The sequence below is a fragment of the Parasteatoda tepidariorum genome, chromosome 6 (genome assembly GCF_982258835.1).
Source record: "Parasteatoda tepidariorum strain Cologne lab strain chromosome 6, Ptep-v5.0, whole genome shotgun sequence".
Classification (NCBI taxonomy): Eukaryota; Metazoa; Arthropoda; class Arachnida; order Araneae; family Theridiidae; genus Parasteatoda; species Parasteatoda tepidariorum.
Genome location: NC_141760.1, coordinates 18117775 through 18136977, shown reverse-complemented (window position 1 = coordinate 18136977; position 19203 = coordinate 18117775). Strand labels below are relative to the sequence as shown.

General features: G+C 29.8%; 1 protein-coding gene and 2 non-coding genes across 4 annotated transcripts in view; all 3 read right to left on the bottom strand.

Annotated features, from left to right (window-relative positions):
• Positions 1–11567, bottom strand: part of LOC107444351 (uncharacterized) — a 32925-nt gene extending 21358 nt beyond the window's left edge. Inside the window, exons 1-3 of one of the 2 annotated variants that reach the window (XM_016058463.4) lie at positions 11339–11567; positions 5264–5582; positions 719–1864 (exon numbers count right to left, since the gene is read on the bottom strand). In XM_016058463.4, the coding sequence (XP_015913949.1) occupies positions 1119–1864; positions 5264–5582; positions 11339–11341 (1068 nt within the window). In that variant the 5' untranslated portion in view covers positions 11342–11567 and the 3' untranslated portion in view covers positions 719–1118. Of the gene's footprint in view, positions 1–718; positions 1865–5263; positions 5583–11338 lie in introns of those variants that run through there. The other variant, XM_016058465.5, reaches the window with a different exon arrangement.
• A 4739-nt stretch (positions 11568–16306) lies between these two features.
• TRNAS-UGA (transfer RNA serine (anticodon UGA)) lies at positions 16307–16388 on the bottom strand. Its single transcript has one exon. It is a non-coding gene; the product is annotated as a tRNA-Ser (tRNA).
• A 1588-nt stretch (positions 16389–17976) lies between these two features.
• On the bottom strand, positions 17977–18058 carry TRNAS-UGA (transfer RNA serine (anticodon UGA)). The gene has a single exon. It is a non-coding gene; the product is annotated as a tRNA-Ser (tRNA).
• Positions 18059–19203: the final 1145 nt, after the last annotated feature.

Below are 19203 nucleotides of genomic sequence, written 5' to 3'. Positions count from 1 at the left end.
TTTCTTATTGAATATTTTGCGTTCTACTATGAAGGACCAACCTTTTTAAAGTCTTATATCTTAACAATCTGTTGCACATTAATTGTTTAATACATAGGTGCACATTAAAGCTACTGTAGCCCGAATTTTCTAATATGCAATTAAATATTTTTAAAAATCTATTTCTTTTTTTAATTTGTTAATTCAATACTTTTGTTTTCTACAACTTGTTAAAAATCTGACAGTAATATTAAATGTTCCTTCAAACATAAAATTTTGATAAAGTTGCGGCCCGCCATTTGATTTGTGTTTTTAATTGTGGCCTCCGGCGTCATGTTAGTTGGAAACCCCTGATCAAGATCTACTAAGTAGACAACCTACACGCACACAAATTACGCAAAAAGAGAAATAGCTCTCTATTGCAATTGGCCCCTGCTTCTCAAGGAGAGTTAAAAGTAAGGATCGTTTAGCAATAAATTTCTAACAATGGTTGACCACTATAAATACACATTTTTTTAAAGCAATTGTATCGCTAAGCCGTTCGTGATAAATTACTGATAAGTTATGACAATTTTTTATCAATATAGAAAATTGTTTAAGTGCTTTAAAAAATAACTTGACATTTTCTTTTTTTAAGAAACTCAACATTGAAAATATTTTAGTATTGTACAAATAGTATTTCATTTTATTTAACATTTGTAAATGGCAACAGTGTTTACTACACAAGAATATCTACATGTTAGATAAATCATACATTTTTTATTTAAAAAAATTATTAAGATACATAAAGCATTGGGTTTCTATTCTTTTTACAACTTTTGCTGAACATATAAATGCATAAATTTTTTAAAAAAATACATAGTTCTCCCGCTTCTTTTCTAATACATAGAGCATCCATTATCAAATTTTCTTCAATTTCAAGTTAACATACTAAAACAAAAGACATTAAAAAATATACAAGATACAAGAAAAGCGTCCTATTCAAACTTGTTTGTATCAAAAATTAGAAAAATTAAAAAGAAATACTAAAAGACCTTCTAAATAGACAGAGGGGAAAAAAATATGCTTGAAAAAATATTAACTTTTAATGAATCTTCAAAATTCCTTTAAAAAATAATTGGTAAGCACTTTGTTAAGATTCATGTCGAAAAAATTTTATCGAGCAAACATTCCACCTCATCCAACTCAAAATACAAATAATTACGGGTTTCTTTAACCATTTCGGAATATTTCGATTTTCCATTTTTAATATCATCAACAGATGAAAGAAAGGCCAAAATGCTCAAAGCAACATTGATTGTCCGAAATATGCTTTGCGCCGTCAAATCTATATCATGTATCAAGGACCGGCCATCAGCTGAAACAGAGAGCCACTGCTGAAATTTTGCCTTACTCACAATGCGAACGCTTATTTTAGATAAGTCAAATGAAATTGATGGATTCTTCTTGAAAGAATCATATATTCTCCATGTGGCTGATCGTACTGCAGAACTATCGAAAAACTCTTTAAGTAATAGTTTCACTTTGGAACTTGCGTGATATATAATTGTTTCTAATTTCTTATCATTTAAATTTGGTAAGCGGTATACTGAGAAGTTCTGTGTAATAAGCGCTGCTAAGTAAGATCGTACATTATCCAAAGCTTTACCACCTTTTGAATAAACGATGGAAACTTCACGAATAACTGTTAAAACATCGTTGATATTTGCAAAGCCGCAACCAAATACTTCTTGAAGATGAGTGTCCAAATCTTTGTTTCTATCAAACCAATGAAGAAGCTCTTCGGTTTGTCGCCTATCTTCTTCTAATATTGCTTTGACTTCATTTAATGTTTGAGCATTGAATCCACATTCCACAAGAGACACAGTTAAGGTCGTAGCCCCACCTAAATAAAATAAAAAAACATAAAATTATGCATACTATAAATAATTAAGAACATGAAACTTGCGTCGAAATAGCATGCTGGCGTTCTAAGAATACAAATACGTGAGGGGGAGAAATAATGTTTCGTGCTAGAAGATTTGGCCAGAAGTTACTAATCTTTTTATGTATAAAAAGTACTATATTGATATGCACTTATTCACACTTATCATGCAGCTATTTTGCTGAGATTTAAATATAAAGTGAGACAATGTTTTTTGAGTACTTATTGACGCTAGCTAAATGAAAGTAAATACTTCAGAAAACAATACTTCGAGCAAGAAGTTGCAAAGGTTTCTATGTATAAAAAGCACTATATTAACATGCACTTATTTACAATTTTCATGCAGCTATTTTGCTGCTATCTAGATAGCAGGTGAGACAATGTTTCTTGAGTACTTATTGACGCAAAATTCGATTCAACAGATTAAATAACTCAGACGAAATGCATAAAAAATAAAAATAGCAATCTTTTTACATATAACTCCTCTGCTGTACAAATCTTGAGCAAAATCGGTAGAATAAGTTAATGAGAAATCAAATTTTTAACATCTGACTTTTTTGAAATTTAATTTTTCAAGAACTTTTCTACCGATTTTGCTCAAGATTTGTATTTTGACATGTAAAAGTATATTCTTAGAAATGATGCAAAAAATTGCATACCTTACAACTCAAGTTTTTTAGACCATTATTAAATAAAATAATAAATATTTACTAAAAATAAATTTTTGCATGGTAATGGAACAATTTTATAAATATTATTATATATCAATTATATCAATTGTAATATTTCAGTTCGCTTAATTTCTCGAAATGTAACTAAATACGCAAAAACTAAATTTAACATTAAGGGTTGACCCCTTAATGTTAATTTTACTTTTTGCTTATTTTGCTATTTTTGACAAAATTATGGAGACCACATTTCCCAGATTGCGACAAGGCTCTTTATTTTGGGGGTCAAAAATCCGAATCCGTCGAAAAAAGGTATGTTTGTTCAGAGAAAGTACGTTTTTGTGTCTGATTTTGTAACTTAAAATATCGTACTTATTAATTAGCATATTTGAGGTCACCCCTTCAAACCATTAAGATTGAGTCGAAGAACGTGAAGATTCGATCATTAGATCAAACGTTATTCAGGATGATTTTTTTTTTTTTTTTTTTTGCGTACTGTACATAAAACCGTTATAACTCTAAAATATACGTCCTACTGTCTCGAAATTGGTTGGGAAAAATACCTTTTTTTTTCTGTTAGGGTATTCAATTTTCCTTTAAATCACAACCACTCCCTTCCCCTTGCGAAAAAAAAGGGGAAGCGTACAGAGAAAGTGTAATATAGTAGAATTGTTTATATAATGGGGTATTTATAAAGACCTAAAAAGCTTTCTATGAAGAAGAAAAAAACCTTGAATATTTGAAAAGTTTAGTTTTATAGGATAAAAAGTTGGAAATATATAGTCCGAAAATTAAACAAAACTTAACAGATATTTAAGTAATAAGGTAAAATAGTGCGTTACTTTTCAGTTAACATATAAAAACTATTAAATAACATAAACATACGATTTGCTCCCTACTATACAGAAATAAAAAAAAATAGAGGAGAAAACATGTTTAAGAAATCAATTATAAATTTAATAGGACAGAACATATTTACTATTCTAAGTTAATTATTTAATGTATTTACATAATAATAATTTAAAGTATTTTTATATTCTTTACTGGCTTGACGGTGATTTTAATTTTTATTGTCTTTTTAAATAAAACTTTTGGCTGAATTATAAATTTGAGTTTCTTTATATTTAAGCAGTATTGTTTTATCACTTTTATAAAGTATTATTTAATTCGTGACTGTTTTCGCTTGAATTCGTGATTGTTGAACTATTTTTTGTGACGTTCACTGGTGTTGCGCTACTGCTCGTGGGAGGAAAAAGGTCAGTCTAAGATTCATTCGCTTTGCGGACACGAGGATAAAAGGTGGTGGAGAATGGCTGAGAAAGTTATTGAACGAAAGTGGTGAGCGAAGTTAGGCCGGAGCCGCTAATTTGGAATCTGATTGCCTTTCCAAGTCGTCCCATTGCTGAAAGTTTGCTACCACGTGTGCTAAATGCCATTCTAGGCTAATGCCATTACGTGCTGATTATCAGAAACTGGAATGTTGACCTGATCCACAAGTTCTGGCGGCAATACCGGTGGGCGTTCAAGGGATTTGGTCCATAATTTGCTTTGAATTTAAAAACTCTGAGTTCGATTTTAAAATAATTTTAAAAGAACAATTTACTTATATTTTTAATTACTTTCAGTAGATTTTAAGATAAATGTGCCTTTTTATTTTTAATAGTTTTTGCGGGATTTGGAGAATATTGTGCCTTGTATTTTTAATTGCATTTTATTGAAAATATGATTTCGTATTTCTAAATTTTAAACCTGAAGTAAATAATAATTTGTACATATGGGATATATACGTATTAGCATTTGAAAATGATCTGAGTTAGTTTTTGTTTGGAAATATTTAGTAACAATAAAATTGTTTGCAAATGTTTGATGTTACAAATAATTCCTTGATTGATTTTCTTTTCGAACTTGGGTAACACCCCTCTAACAAACTACCCCCCCCCCATATTTTTAAAATACTTTTATATTACATTTTGTTTTGTTATTACATATACTTTCATCTGTTCATTTTTTTCAAGATGCATTTCTTCATTGTTAACAAGATATTTAAAAAAAAAAGTACTTGAAACAGTTCCTTGTACTTGCAAATTTTGCCACGAGAAACTGTATTGATGGCGCTGGCATTGAAACACAAATAACTACAAACAATAGTTTCATATACTAACGTGTTTGTGCACGCTTTACATTGGTATTTATTGTGTTGATGAAGTTTTACAGTTGTGAGAAGTCAGTTTGTATTATACAACTTTCTTAAACAAAATAACTAATAGAAAATATAATATTATTTATGTTTTGTAAAATGAAATTTAAAAATATAGCTTAGATATCTGCCAAGTTTGTGCATAAGAAAAGAATCAAAGATGACTCAGAATTCATTGAAACAGTTATAAACAGATTTGAACAGCAAACAAGACGAGTACAATTCTTGTTTGATTTAAAAAATTTTTTAATTGCAATGTATCAATAATTACCTAATTATTTGTTTTAATAAAAAAATTTTATAACGAAATTGTTTTTCTGTATCTCTAATAGCTTAAAAAGAAAGTCAGGGGGTGCAAGTGCACCTCCTTGCACCCCCCTGCCGGCGCCCTTGTTAAAAGCATATTATTCAACAAAAAGTATTATTTCATATGGCGACACTGCCTTTGAAAACTCGGCCTTAAAGGCTGTTTAATAAATTTTAAATCAAACATACCCACGTTACCAACGGTAGAGCCATATTTCATCAATTCTTTTCCAATAGGATTCCAATCTTTAGAGAAGGACAAGCCAAAACCGACTACTGTTGCTAAGCCTCCTAATAGGGTAGCTCCATTTCCTACAGCCCGGGCATAACTGCTGTGTAAGTTAATGTTATCAAATTTATACTGAAACCTCGCAAGCGCCGTGAGTGTACGCTGCCTACAAATACGCCACTTTTTAAAGTTAGCGAGACAGTGATCTCTATCTAACCTGATTCCATTCCACGTAATCTGAACTTTGTTTAAGTTTTTGATCAAGCTGTTTTGCAGATCCTAAAAAAAAATATGAACAATAATTAAGCATGAACATTAATAAGCAATAAGCATTGGGGTAAAGAAGTGGGGTAATAAAAAAGTGGGGTAATAAAAAAAAAATTTTAAAAAAAAGTTTGTTTGGAATGAATTTACAAGATTCTAAACCATTGATTCCCAACTTGAAGAGACAAATATTGTTTTTAACAAACCCCAGAAAAAGGAAATAAAAATTTTCATTTTCAATACAGTGCACTTTTAATTTGTTAAAAACTACAATTGACCAATGCATGCATATCGAAAGCTTTTTTATCAATTTTTACGAAGAACAGTTTGCATAACAATCGCTACATAACTTAACAGCTTAAATTAAATTAAATATAAAATATTTTTTAAAATAATTTACATATTTTGTATAGATCTAAGAAGAAGTTACATGATTTAAGAATCAGGTAAATTTCCATTCTGTGATCATAATTCCACAATGTATATACTCAGATTTAAAAAAATAAAATAAAAATTGGTTATTTTCCCAACTTGAAGAGACAAATATTTAACTGTTTATTATATAAACTGGGTTTTTTTTTGTGGGGAATGGGGGGTGGAAGCGAGGTTATTTAAAACAAAAGTTGAATAATAATTTACGCTCTAAATTTAAAGTATTTAAGCTATTATAAGACATAGCCATGAAACATTGTTGAACAATCATTATATTATCATTAAACAATATCCAGTTTCCTTCCATAAGCATAGTAACATAATTAAGAAGAATAACTGAAGATTTATAATAAGCTTATACATTAATATATATTTCAACTTAACATGCAAATAACAATTTAATATTGAAATGTCATGTAATTTTATTTTATTTTATCCGTCGTTAAACAGCTGACCTAATTCTGGGTTTATGACTACTAATGTTCAACTCCGTAGCCTTGTAATTTTGAACCAATCCAGAAGACAAGGAAACTCCTTAAACTCTCAGAGGTATTGATTTGTTATGGGAACATGGAGGACTTCGCGATTCGACAGATTTAATGTGCATCAGTCACCATTTACTACACGGGGAGCCTTTAGCCGATTTGGGATCAAACCTACGAACTCTTGGACATGGGCCCGGTGCCCTACCAACCAGGCCATCCCGGCCCTATAGAAATGTGTTATAAAAAGTTGCTAGTTTTTGTCTCTTTTCATAGATATTAACTATAAAAATTATTCAGATGATTTAAAATCGTGATTCCCATTTACGTGATTTAATATCGCTCATACTGCTTCGTATTTTCATGCTTTTATATCAAATATCGTATTCATATGCAATTCAAAGGCCACTATTGCGATTCGTGCTCAAGTGACTTAAAAATTACAAATCAGAATTCGTATTCACACGATTTTAAAATGAAACATTGACTCTTGTATTCATGGTAATTTAAATTTAGGCGTAGAAATTCGTACTCTCGCGATTTTAAAATCAAATATCGAGATTCGTATTAACGCGATTTTTAAAATCAAATATCGACTTTAGTAATTATGCAATTTTGAAATCAATCATCAGATTTGTATTCACGCGTTTTTAAAAATAAATGTCGAGATTCGTATTCACGTGATTTAAATATCAGGCATTGAGATTCATAATCCCTTATTTTAAATAAATGAATAAAATCTCGCACGATATTTTTATTAAAACCTTGATGACATTCTGCAGATAAAAGCTTCCTATTTTCACTTTCGTCTTGCTCAAATTTCAGGTATTTTTTCAATAATTTAAAATATGTTTTTGCATATAACAATTTTGTATTTCTATTCACTGGTTTTTTGGAGGGGTTACCAAATTCATCCCTGTGGTAAAAAACAATATAGAGTTCTATAAATATTAAAATTTTTTACACCAATCGGTGATTTTTAAACACAGTTCGCCAAAATGACGAAAAGGTTGATAGTATCTACAAGAGTTGAACAAAGTATGCAGGAAGTTTTGTGAGATTTTGTGATCACAGAAATCTTTTCATTTTATCGAAGCCTGCGAATGAGTTAACACTAGATTGCCTAAGGAAGTCATTTTGACTGCTTTCAATTTCAATTAGAAAAACAATGATGTCTATAATGACACAATTTCCTAGAATTTTGTGACTTTTTGTACAACATATAATTTTTTTTTTGGTAATATTTACTAATAACTTGTTAAATAACTGTAAATAATATAAAAAATGTTAAAAATTAATTTTAAACAAATTTATTTACGCATTCACAATCCTGTCATTTTGACTGCTTTTAGGCAATATAGGTATATACTAATTTCCCGTCTTTCTAGTGTTAAATCCTATCCAAAGACGGATACTCAGATAATGAACATATGCGTTGCTCGGAATAATTTTTCCTCCCATCATTGTAAAATTATAAATTAAATAAATATCATTAATAAAAATTAAATAATTTTGAGTAGCTTGACTGGAACCCGAGTCCATCTCATTTCTGCCACCACGACATTTGATATGTAAGTGGTGTGGTATTTTTTTACTAACAGTTAATAATTCTCTCGTTAATTATCAAATGTTAATTATTTTTTTTTAAATTTTTTATTTAAATTTTGGAATTTTAAACACTAGGCCAGGGGTCCCCAACCTTTCTGTACTTAAGAGCAAATACCAGAATATCGGTCGAATGGCGGGCACCATTTATTTTTTCAAGATAAATATATAATTGGTAGACAAAGGTAATAATACACAATACATATAATGCACGAAACATTTAATTTTAAAAAATTTATTTCACATATGAATATAATTAGTATTAATATTCTTGTGTAAAATAAGTGATTACAAAATTGCTTCAAAATATACGAAATTACTAAATTGCTTTCAAAATATACGAAGTATAAAAATTATTTATAAAATATATAAAATACAGTCAATGTGATCTTTGGCATTGCATTTCACTGGCCAGCGCTTCATTATTGGGAGAGTAGGATGAAATTCCTGCTCACAAGCAATTGTCAAAGTGTTCATTTTTAAGTCGGGATCTATATTTTTATTTTATGATATTCATTGTCGAAAACAATAATTCACACAAGTATGTGGTACCAAATATGTATGTGGTACCAAATGTTTTATAAGCTGCGCTTTTTAAGAATGAAATTTATTTCTGTCAACTATATTCCAGTATTTCCAGAATCTGATATAATAGTTTTGAGGATAATGTCATTCTGAAGATCCAAAATTTCTATCTCCACTTCTTCTCGCCTTTCTTGAAGAAATTCTGAAATGTATGTTGCTATTTCGGTTACGTTTATTTGATTGGTAAAAGGATTTACGAAAAAAGGTGATTAAAGGCTCGATGATATTAAATTGTTAAAAGCGCTTTTCAAATCCATCTTGAAGCAATTGGAGGTTTATGACAAATGTTGATAAGTCAATTTCACTGTCACCTATCACTTTTTTCATGTTTGGAAAATGCACAAGAGACTTCATTTTCAAATGTGATATCCACGAAACTAGCTTAGCTCTGAGCGAGTTTATAGCCCCTATCATTCTTGCTGTACTATGTTTGTCCTTTTCCTGCAGCTCTAAGTTTAAATTATTTAGTTTTTCCATTATGTCCGTTATGAAAAACAAATCTGATAGCCAAAGAGGATCTCTTAGTTTTAAACATATTTGATTTCTGTCTGCAAGATAATTTTTTATTTCTTCAATTAAATGCAGAAATTTATCAAGTATTTTGCCTTTACTGAGCCAGCGTACTTCAGTACGTATTTGCATAGCATTTTGGGAAAAGGGGAAACTGAAATAATTTTTCGTTGGGTACAAGCAGTGGGCGCACCTAAACCGATCAACGGGCGCCATAATTTTCGTTTTAGTAATTATTACAGCTAAATCTCCCCCTAGCAAAAATTTTACCTTGGCTCCAGTTGGCTCCAAAATTGGCTCGAAATGGGTCCTATAAGAACATGTACCGAGGGACCAATATTGGGATGACTAGATTTTTTAACATTGGTCCTAGAATGACTTATATTGGGCCTACATTGGCCAATATCGAGCATACATTGGCTAAATAATATTAATTACAAATAAACAGAAGTTATTAAAAATAAAAGTTTTAATGATCTGGTGCATTTCCAGGAACTAAAGAGTGGTGAGGATGGAGTGTCAAATGACAAAAAGAGGCGTAGCCGAATGATAAATTTTTTGGTGGCCACTTAATTTTATTTAATCGCCACGCGGCGAGTAGCGGCAGGTAATCTTGCACTTTTTAGAATTATTATTGAATGGAACCGTGATGGTTCAGGGGATAGAGCTTTCGCCTTCAAATGAGGTGAACTGGATTCGAATCCCAGCGATGGCTGGTAGATACAAATTCCGCATCCAGCATGCACCGAGCACAGTGCTGATGTAAAATATCTTGTGGTAGACGGATCAAGGGTTAGAGTCGCCTTGCCGATACGCTAAACGTGAGAGGTTTTCATGCTTTTCCTCTCTATGTAATGCAAACGCGAGTTAATTCCATCAAAAAGTCCTCTACGAAGGCAAATTTTTCCCAGCACTTGACCCTTGTCTTCTGAATTGGATTGAAAATTACAAGGCTACGCTGTTGAATATCAGAAGTTATAAGCCCAAAATTGGGTCGTTTTGTTTTTTAATATAATGTAAACATTTTATGCTACTATGCTGTACCTCTGTTATCACTTCGGGCCCTGTGTGATATTCCTTGTTGCACAGGGAGATATTTTTGTTTTTCCAAATTAAAAAAAAAATGAAAATATTATATTTAAGTATTATTTACATTAATATCATTTACATATTTAACAATATACAATTTAATATATTAGTGTTAATTGAATTTCTTAAAATGATATCTTTTTTCATTTATCGAATCAATGCCAATTTTAATATGAAACATTTAAGGTAATACACTTTTCAATTAAAAAAATACTTGAAAATAATAGAAAAAAAAAACAAGAGTGTATGTGACCATGACAAAGAGACTCCATATAAAACAGTGATGGTTCGATTATAAAAAAAAAAAATCATTTTTTTCTTTAATTTTTAGGAAATTTTAACAATAGAATAAAAAATAAAGTACAAAATATCACCTCATTCTCATATATGATTTCGATTGTAGCATTAATATCTTTAACGAGATAAGAAAAAATGCTCATTTTTTTCTCCTTCACTTGTTCAAGAATAACATTATTTAACTCATTTTAAAAGCTATCAGAACATAGATATAGTGATGCTCAATTTTATTTTAAGCATTTTTTTAGACACGATTTAACCTTAGCTTTACTCTTATTTTTATTTTTATGCAGATATTTTTGCTGTAGAAAAAGATACGTAAACATTTAAAAATTACACATTTAAGGTAAACATTAGAAATTACACTCAACATTGAAAATATTGTTCTAAAAAATTTAATATCTTTTCAGTAGGTTCTATTCATTAAAATATTAAGTGTAAATATTTACATAAGTAATTAAAAATTAAATTATTAAGTAAATAATTTGATTAGATTTGAATCGAACAATTCTGAGTACAATAAAAAAAATTAATTATAAAAAGTTTTTTAAAAAAAATAGTAAAAAAATCAAGTACGATTTTTAAAAAAAAATAACTGTTAAACTAGCCAATTCTGCATCACCCGGCTTTAAAAACTTTCATATGTTATTCTATTAATCATTTACATCAAAAGAACAAAAAAGTGGAAAACATACAAATAATGGATTAGCATGCTACATTAAAATATTTAGAATAAATATGATCTTAATAATAAAATAAATTAATACTCACCATAATTTCAATGTTCTCTGAAGCAAAAATTTTACTAATATTATTGAGAATTAAATTTTTATGTATGTTAAAATTTCTACAATTATTTGAAAACCATGCAGTTTTTTTATTAATTATACTATAGGACAAATATTCAATTACAAATAGAATAGAAAGAGACTATACGGAACTTACGTATCGCAAAAACCGCTGTCCGTACCCGAAACACAGCAACGTTCATATAATGCGTAGGGTTGCAATTACTAACGAGCGTTAATAAATCGCCGAACTTTTAGATTATGGCTCCGTTTTAGTTTTCCGAAAGTCGAAAGATACTCTCTTACTTCTCCAGGCTCGCTGGAATGTTTTTTAAATATTATTTTATGCAGCTTATTTATTTTAAGACCTAAGAAACTTGGGACTAGCAGCCAAAATTTCCAGATTTCTTGCAATATTTATGTTTTCTTCAAAAAGAAAAATTTTTCTTTCAGATATCAAAATAATTTAAATAAAAATTTGCTTTAATTTGCTTAAAATATAATAATTCTATTATTTTATTGATCATTGAAAAGAATTGTGTATATAGACAAGATGTATGTACAGTGCTCAAAAATAACAGCAAATAATTTCTCTGAATGACTGTTGAACTTATGACCGAATTTTTACTCACTAGGACTCAAACTTAATGGGTTCACGGGGTTGACTTCAAATACGTTAATTAATTAGTTCAGACGATATTTTAAGTTAAGTAAATCGAACACAAAAAAGTACTTTCTTGGAATAACTATACCTTTTTTTCGATGGATGCGAATTTCTGAATAAATTTTGAATTTCTGTATTTCTTAATTAGTGCGGATGATACATTTAAGTTATGACATGAGACACAATAACGTACTTGGGCTGAATAACCATCCTTTTATTTTTTGGCGGGTTTAGATCCTTTATCCTCAAAATGAAGGGTATTAATATGTTGTCTTTGATTGGCGTTTGCAGGTTTGCGTGCTCGTGGAAATAATGTTGATCAGATTAAGTTGTTGCTGTTGTAGTTCATTTACGTCGCACTAGAGCTGCACAATGGGCTATTGGCGACGGTCTGGGAAACATCCCTGAGGATGATCCGAAGACATGCCATCACAATTTTGATCCTCTACAGAGGAGATGGCACCCCCGCTTCGGTAGCCCGACGACCTGCACGCGAAGTCGAGCACTTTACAGTAGAACAGTTTAAAGAGGACCAATACCGCACACCTTCCGTCCCTACGCAGACTGATCCAAGAGGTCACCCACCCGCACACCGACAGCAGCCAGTGATGCTTGACTTCGGTTGTCTGCTGGGAACCGTGTCTTAACGATCAGTCCACTGCGGGACGATCAGATTTTGGATAAATGACAACTAAAAGAATGAATTGCGGATTAATTTTTTTATTCATTTACTTTTTGTTTATTCAGTTTTTATCTATTTATTTTCATTTATTTATTATTATTTATTTGTTAAATTTTTATTTCCTTTTTCGTTTATTTTTTTATTTACTTATTTTTTATTTATTTATTTTTCTTTTATTTATTTATTTTTGTCCTAACTAATAAATATGTCTTCAAAATGGATTTCTCACAAAACTCTCAGATTTTAATTTTTAGAACAGTAAACTTCATTATCTCAATTAATCTGTTCCATATTTTCCCTAAAAAATATACTCAGAAATTCCGTCACTATTGCATTTTAAGTAAAAATAACAAGTAACCGACAATGCAAGAACACTTTTTTCTCTCTTTTATTTATTTGTTGTCATTAGAGAAATATTTTCTTTTAAATCATTTAAATTTTTTCAAAATTTATTACATCCATTCATGTTTATATTTTCGAATGATATAATCAACATATGAGGATATTTTAAAAAATAAAAAATATTAAGCATTAAACTTCTTTTACTTTAAATTCCTCATTTATTAAAATAGATCTTTAAATATTTATTAATTTGAAAAGAGAGGAATAGGACTTTCAAAGAAGTCAGTCATTATTTTCCAATAATAAATAGCTCATTATTAAGGCAACCATTATACTATGAAAACTGGACGGTGGTCATAGTATGTTAATGATTTTTCATTAGGAGAGTGGAAAATAAATTTTTGATATGATAGTTTGATTATGATGCCAGCTCAAAAACATGATTTTGATCAAAATGTTCGAAATTGAGTTTATTATAAATTTACAATCCCTGTATTACTCAAACTTTCTAAAAATACTTTACTTTTGTTTGTACTACAATTATTTACAAAGTTATAGTAGATTTTGTGCAAATTGATAACAGTGAATAGACTAGTGAACTCTTTAAATGCGTTTATCTCAAAATCAGGTTTTTCACATTTTATACACTAACATTAAACACTATATCTCATGGTATTTTTAAAATAATTGTCTACAATTTGTCATAAGTGTTTATGATTATAGCACGCATATTTTGAACTACTGACTAAGAGAAAAAAAGCAGAATTCTATTTTTTATGCATATTTTTCGCAAAGACAATTTTTTAAAATTTGCTTTTTTAACTACATTGATCCTTAACTCATTAGTATATGCTCTTGCTTTTACGATAATAGTTCGAGACATAGTTGACAGCCTTCTAAATAAAATCCCTAAAGAATATATTGTTTCATACTATAAAATTTTTTTACAGTGTTTAGCGTATATCCAAAAAAAAAAAATCCTTATTTTTGCCTAAAAATGGCAGTGAAAGTAAAAATAAGAATTGTGACAATTGTTTCTGCTAGTTTCATAAGTTTTTACACGCAATAAAACAAATAAATTTTTTTTTTTTTTTTAGATTTTATATTAATATTTCAAAAAAAAGTTTTCAAAAATAGTCGGATACCTTAAATTAGTACAATTCAGTTTTAAAATGTAGTTCAATTTTCTCTATTTGCTTAGTCTTGTAATGCTATGTAATTAAATGTAAATTACCATACATTTAAATGCAAGTCCCTGAAACAAAATTTGAAAGTTGATTCTAGAAATCAAATTATTACCAGTTATCAAGTTCGTTAAAATAAATAAATAAATCTTCATTTTTGTGAAATTCGAAATAACTAAATTTATTACAAAACAAAAATAGCCATTATCAAATTAAAAGATTTTCATGGTTTGTGATACACTTAGATTTCAGCACCAGTCGAAGTTACTTCATTTAACTGTAATACAGATAATGCGCCAAATCTGTTCTCCTTCGGTTATGAAAAAGGGAAAGACCCTTCTTTCGTCCCTCTACCACCCCACCCACCAGTAATCTTTTCCCAATTGTTTGCAGTGAAGTGTTATTTAAGACGAAAGCTTATCATCTGAACGCGAATTGATTACTAAGCGATAATATCTAACGAAGCAAGATATGCATTTTAAATAATTTTGAAGCTGTGAAATGGATATGTTTCGTGCTTTATACCTTATTCATTAAAAATTATTGCTGATTTTCTGAACTGTAAACATTTTTCGTAAAGTCGATGTGTCTGACTGGAGCTGACTGATTTGAAACAGCAAAAAAAAAAAAATCTTTTATTTATATTCCCTTAATTGTAAGCTTTTTAAAATAAATAATTATTTCTTTGTTAAATAAATTTAAAAAGTTCAAAGTTTTGAACTAAGCGTTGACGGCAGAAAAAATGTAGAGATAAAATATTGATTTAAAAAAAACTTTAATCAAATAATAAACTGAAACTAGATAATACTACAGGGAAACTTCCTCCTGTTATTATAACCCATGATTGTAGTAATCTTTTTTTTATTAGTTGTTGACGTAAACAGATATTACATTTGAATTAAAAAATATTCAGTTGGAAGATCTCAAAATGTTTCATTGCATTCATACAAATTTTTTTAACACATTTCCGATTCAATTGAGGCGAAATTCAAACTTAATATTTTTCTGAATTACCATTGAAACTTTATCTATAATTTTGTTTTATTAATTCCTATTTATTTTTCGAATACTATTAAAACTCTTTAAACGTTTTTCACCAAAGAGATTACTAAGTAACAGTGTCAAAAGTTAATTCCAAATATTTTATAATTTTTCATTCATTATAATAATAATTATTAATGTTGACTGGATAAAGTTATACTAAAGTTTGTAATAAAAATAATTATTTACTGTTTAATATCAGTAAAACGATTAATGACCGACTTAAATATGTTTATCATAAAATATTGCTTAATGAGGTAATACCCCTGAAGTACTGTTTTATAAAAAAATAAAACACCAGTTTAGTTTTAAGCCTTTATTTTGGAATACTAATCAAAAACGTAATAAGTAAGAAAATAATTAAAAATTGCTAGGAAATACTTCGATCTCTTTAAGGCAGATGAGACTCCGGTGTCCTTTTTATTTATTTTTTTATTATAAAAAACAGTCCAATAATTATTTTTAAAAAATTCTGATAGATTATCGGAAATATATTTGCATTAAAACATAAAATCCAAAAAAAGTTTTTTGAAAATTTTTCTATTTATTCATATTCAAAAATTTATCAATAATAGATTTTGTAAATTAAAGTAATTTCAATGACTAATAACTGTTTCTCTAGATCTAAATGAGTGCAAATTTGAAAAATCATTGTTGAGCCTTGTTTGGAAAATTTTATCTTTAACGCAGAAAAAAGCACCCGGTGTTTAATGGTGTATTTCATAACTATAAATTATTAAAATGCTAAATATAATATTTTTTTACTTATTTTGACGTAAATTAATAAAAAATAATCAAAAAGGGTGGAAAATATGTTTAATAAAAATTCTACGTCCAAGGGTTAAATAGTGATACGCTCATGATTCACCTCCCTCCCCCGAAAAAAAAAAGTTATTCTTACACTGAAAATTGAGGTAAGAAAACCGTAAGATTCAAAATAACAGGTTATTTTTAAAAGTTTAATTAAAAATTAGTTTAATAAATATTATGGATATCAAAAGATTCAATAACTACAAAATCTTAGATTCATAAAAGTACCGCAGCCGGCAGGATTCGAACCTGCGCGGGGAAACCCCAATGGATTTCAAGTCCATCGCCTTAACCACTCGGCCACGACTGCTCATTTATCATGAAGATTTCCTATTCTGCGGAGTTCCGCATATACGGAACAAAAGGTTGATAACCTTGATTACTTTTTCAGCAGCTGCGCGATAATTTATTTATGACTGTTTATGTAGTAAAATTTAGTTTTATCTATAACAGTAAGTTTCAGCAAAGTGTTGAAAATAAAATATTATAGATATCTTTTTTTAAAAAAGTACCGTGTACAAAGTCTAGGTACGGAATAAAAATAAGAAATTTATTGATTTCTGATTGATTTTTTCTTCTTCTGAAAAACTTTATAGTATTTAAACTATATCTAGTTCCCGATTCATCATTTTTGTAATAGTATTTTAGAATTGATGCTCTTTAAATTGAGAAATAACTTGAACCCAACCCAGAAGACAAGGGAACTCTCGGATCAAGCATTGGGACAAACCAATCTTTGTGGAAGGCTTTTCAATGTAACTAACTCGCATTTGCCTTACGTGGAAAGGAAAGAAGCGAATACCTCCCATGGTGAGCCCGACAGCAAGGGCATTCTAACCCATTTTCGTCCGTCTGCCACTGAGGTTATTTTACGTCAGCACTGTAGTCGCTGCAAGCCGGGAGCATTACTTTTAATGCAGCAAAAAGACACCGGTGTTTCATGCTGTATTTCATAACCATAAATTATTAAAATACTAAATCTAATAATTTTCATTTATTTTGGCCTGTATAAATAAATACAAAATAATGAAAAAATTATGAAAAATGTGTTTTATAGAAACCGCGCACCAAATGGATAATTCATGAACATAAAATAATGTGACGTTTATCGTCTGGTTAAACAGATTTTCGAGAAAAGGCTATGAAATTAACTTTCAAAAATACCTCGAAGACCTGACATAATTATAAATTACTGTATGATATATTTTACTTTACAACCGGGCTTGAACGCAGCCAACCTAATTCCGAGTTTACGGCTATCAATGTTCATCTCTGTATCTTTGTGATGGAGAACAAAGCTCAACAGGACAATTGAACTCTTGAATCAAGAGTCAAAACAAACCAGGTTTCGTGGAAGATTTTTTGATGGAACTAACCTGTATTTGCGTTTCAGGGAGAGGAAAATCTCTCACGGTTAGCCTGAAGGTAATGGGATTCTAACCCACATTCCGACTACCACTGAGAATATTTTACGTGAGCACTGTGGCCGGTGCGAGTCGGAAGCAGGTTTCGTGTATGTACCAGTTACCGCTGGGATTCGAGCCCAAGTACCTCATCAGGAGGCAAGATTCGCCCCCCCCCCCCCAAAAAAAAAAAATTACACTTACACTGCTCACCAAATAATTGAGGCAAGAAAACCCCAAGATGGAAAATAGCAGGTTATTTGTAAAAGTTGAATTAAAAATTAGTTTAATAAATATTATCTATGTTTTAAAGGTTATGTTAAACATAAGAAATATTATCTATGCTTATAACTACGAAATCATAGATTCAAAAAAAAGTAACGCATTCGGTTATATTAGATTAATAAATATTATCTATGTTAAAAGGCTATGATAAACATAATAAATATTATCCATGTTCATTGCTGCAAAATCATAGATTAAAAAAGAAAGTAACGCAGCCGGCAGGATTCGAACCTACGCGGGGAAACCCCAATGGATTTCAAGTCCATCGCCTTAACCACTCGGCCACGACTGCTCAATTTTCATAAAGATTTCAATTTTGTGGAGTGCCACACAAACGGAACACAACATGAAATGTTTATTTTTTCAGCAGCCGACCGATAATTTATTAATGACTGTTTATGTAATAAAATGTAGTTTTGTCTATAACAGGTTTCAGCAAAGGGTCTAGAACAAAATATTACAGATCCTGTATCATCATATACACTTAACATTATCTTTATCAAAAGTACCTCGTACAAAGTCTAGGTAGAAAATAAGAATAAGAACATTATTGATTTCTGTTTGATTTTTTTCCTGAAAAATTTATGGCATGTTAACTATATATAGTTCTGTAATTATTATTTTTGTAGTTATAATTTGTAATTGAATTTTTTTCTAAATAATGAAGTAACTTATAAAAATATAAATTAAATAAAGTTACCAACAAGGTTAAAACAATGAGTTACTCATCTGTACACAATATTGGCATACTTGCACTATTTTTTTATATAAAAAGAAAATAAAATTTTAAATTTCATTTTATTCTATAACCATTGAACAACAGACCCAATTCTAAGTTTACAATTATCAATGTTCAACTCCGTAGATTTGCTATTCAGAACCCAACCCAGAAGACAAAGGAACTTATGATCAAGCAGTGGGATAAACCAGCCAGTGTGGAGGGTTTTTTAATGAAACTAACTCGCATTTGCTTTACATGGACAGGAAAGCTACGAATACCTCCCATGGTAAGCCCGACAGCAGGGGTATTCTAACCCATGCTCCGTCCATCACTGAGGATGTCTTACGTCAGCAGTGTGGACGCTGCAAGCCGGGAAACGAATTCGTGTCAGATTCGAACCTGGTTCATCTACTTGGGAGGCAGACTCTCTATCCCCTGAGTCACCTCGGCTCAAAAGAATAAATTATTAAATTCAGTTTGCAGCGTCCCAATTTAACATTTACAAAAAGAAAGAAGAAAAAAAAAACTTTTATGTTTTAAAAACCATTGTTGAATAACGATTAGGCAAAGACAAAGAAAAAATGTTTTTAGGATATAGCATTTTTTGAAAGTTAAAAAATCCTTTGACACTCTAGTAATAAACCATATTTTTACCAAAAATGATATTTTTAAATAAAGCTACTCATTAGTATTGTTTTCAGACAGGTAGTATATAG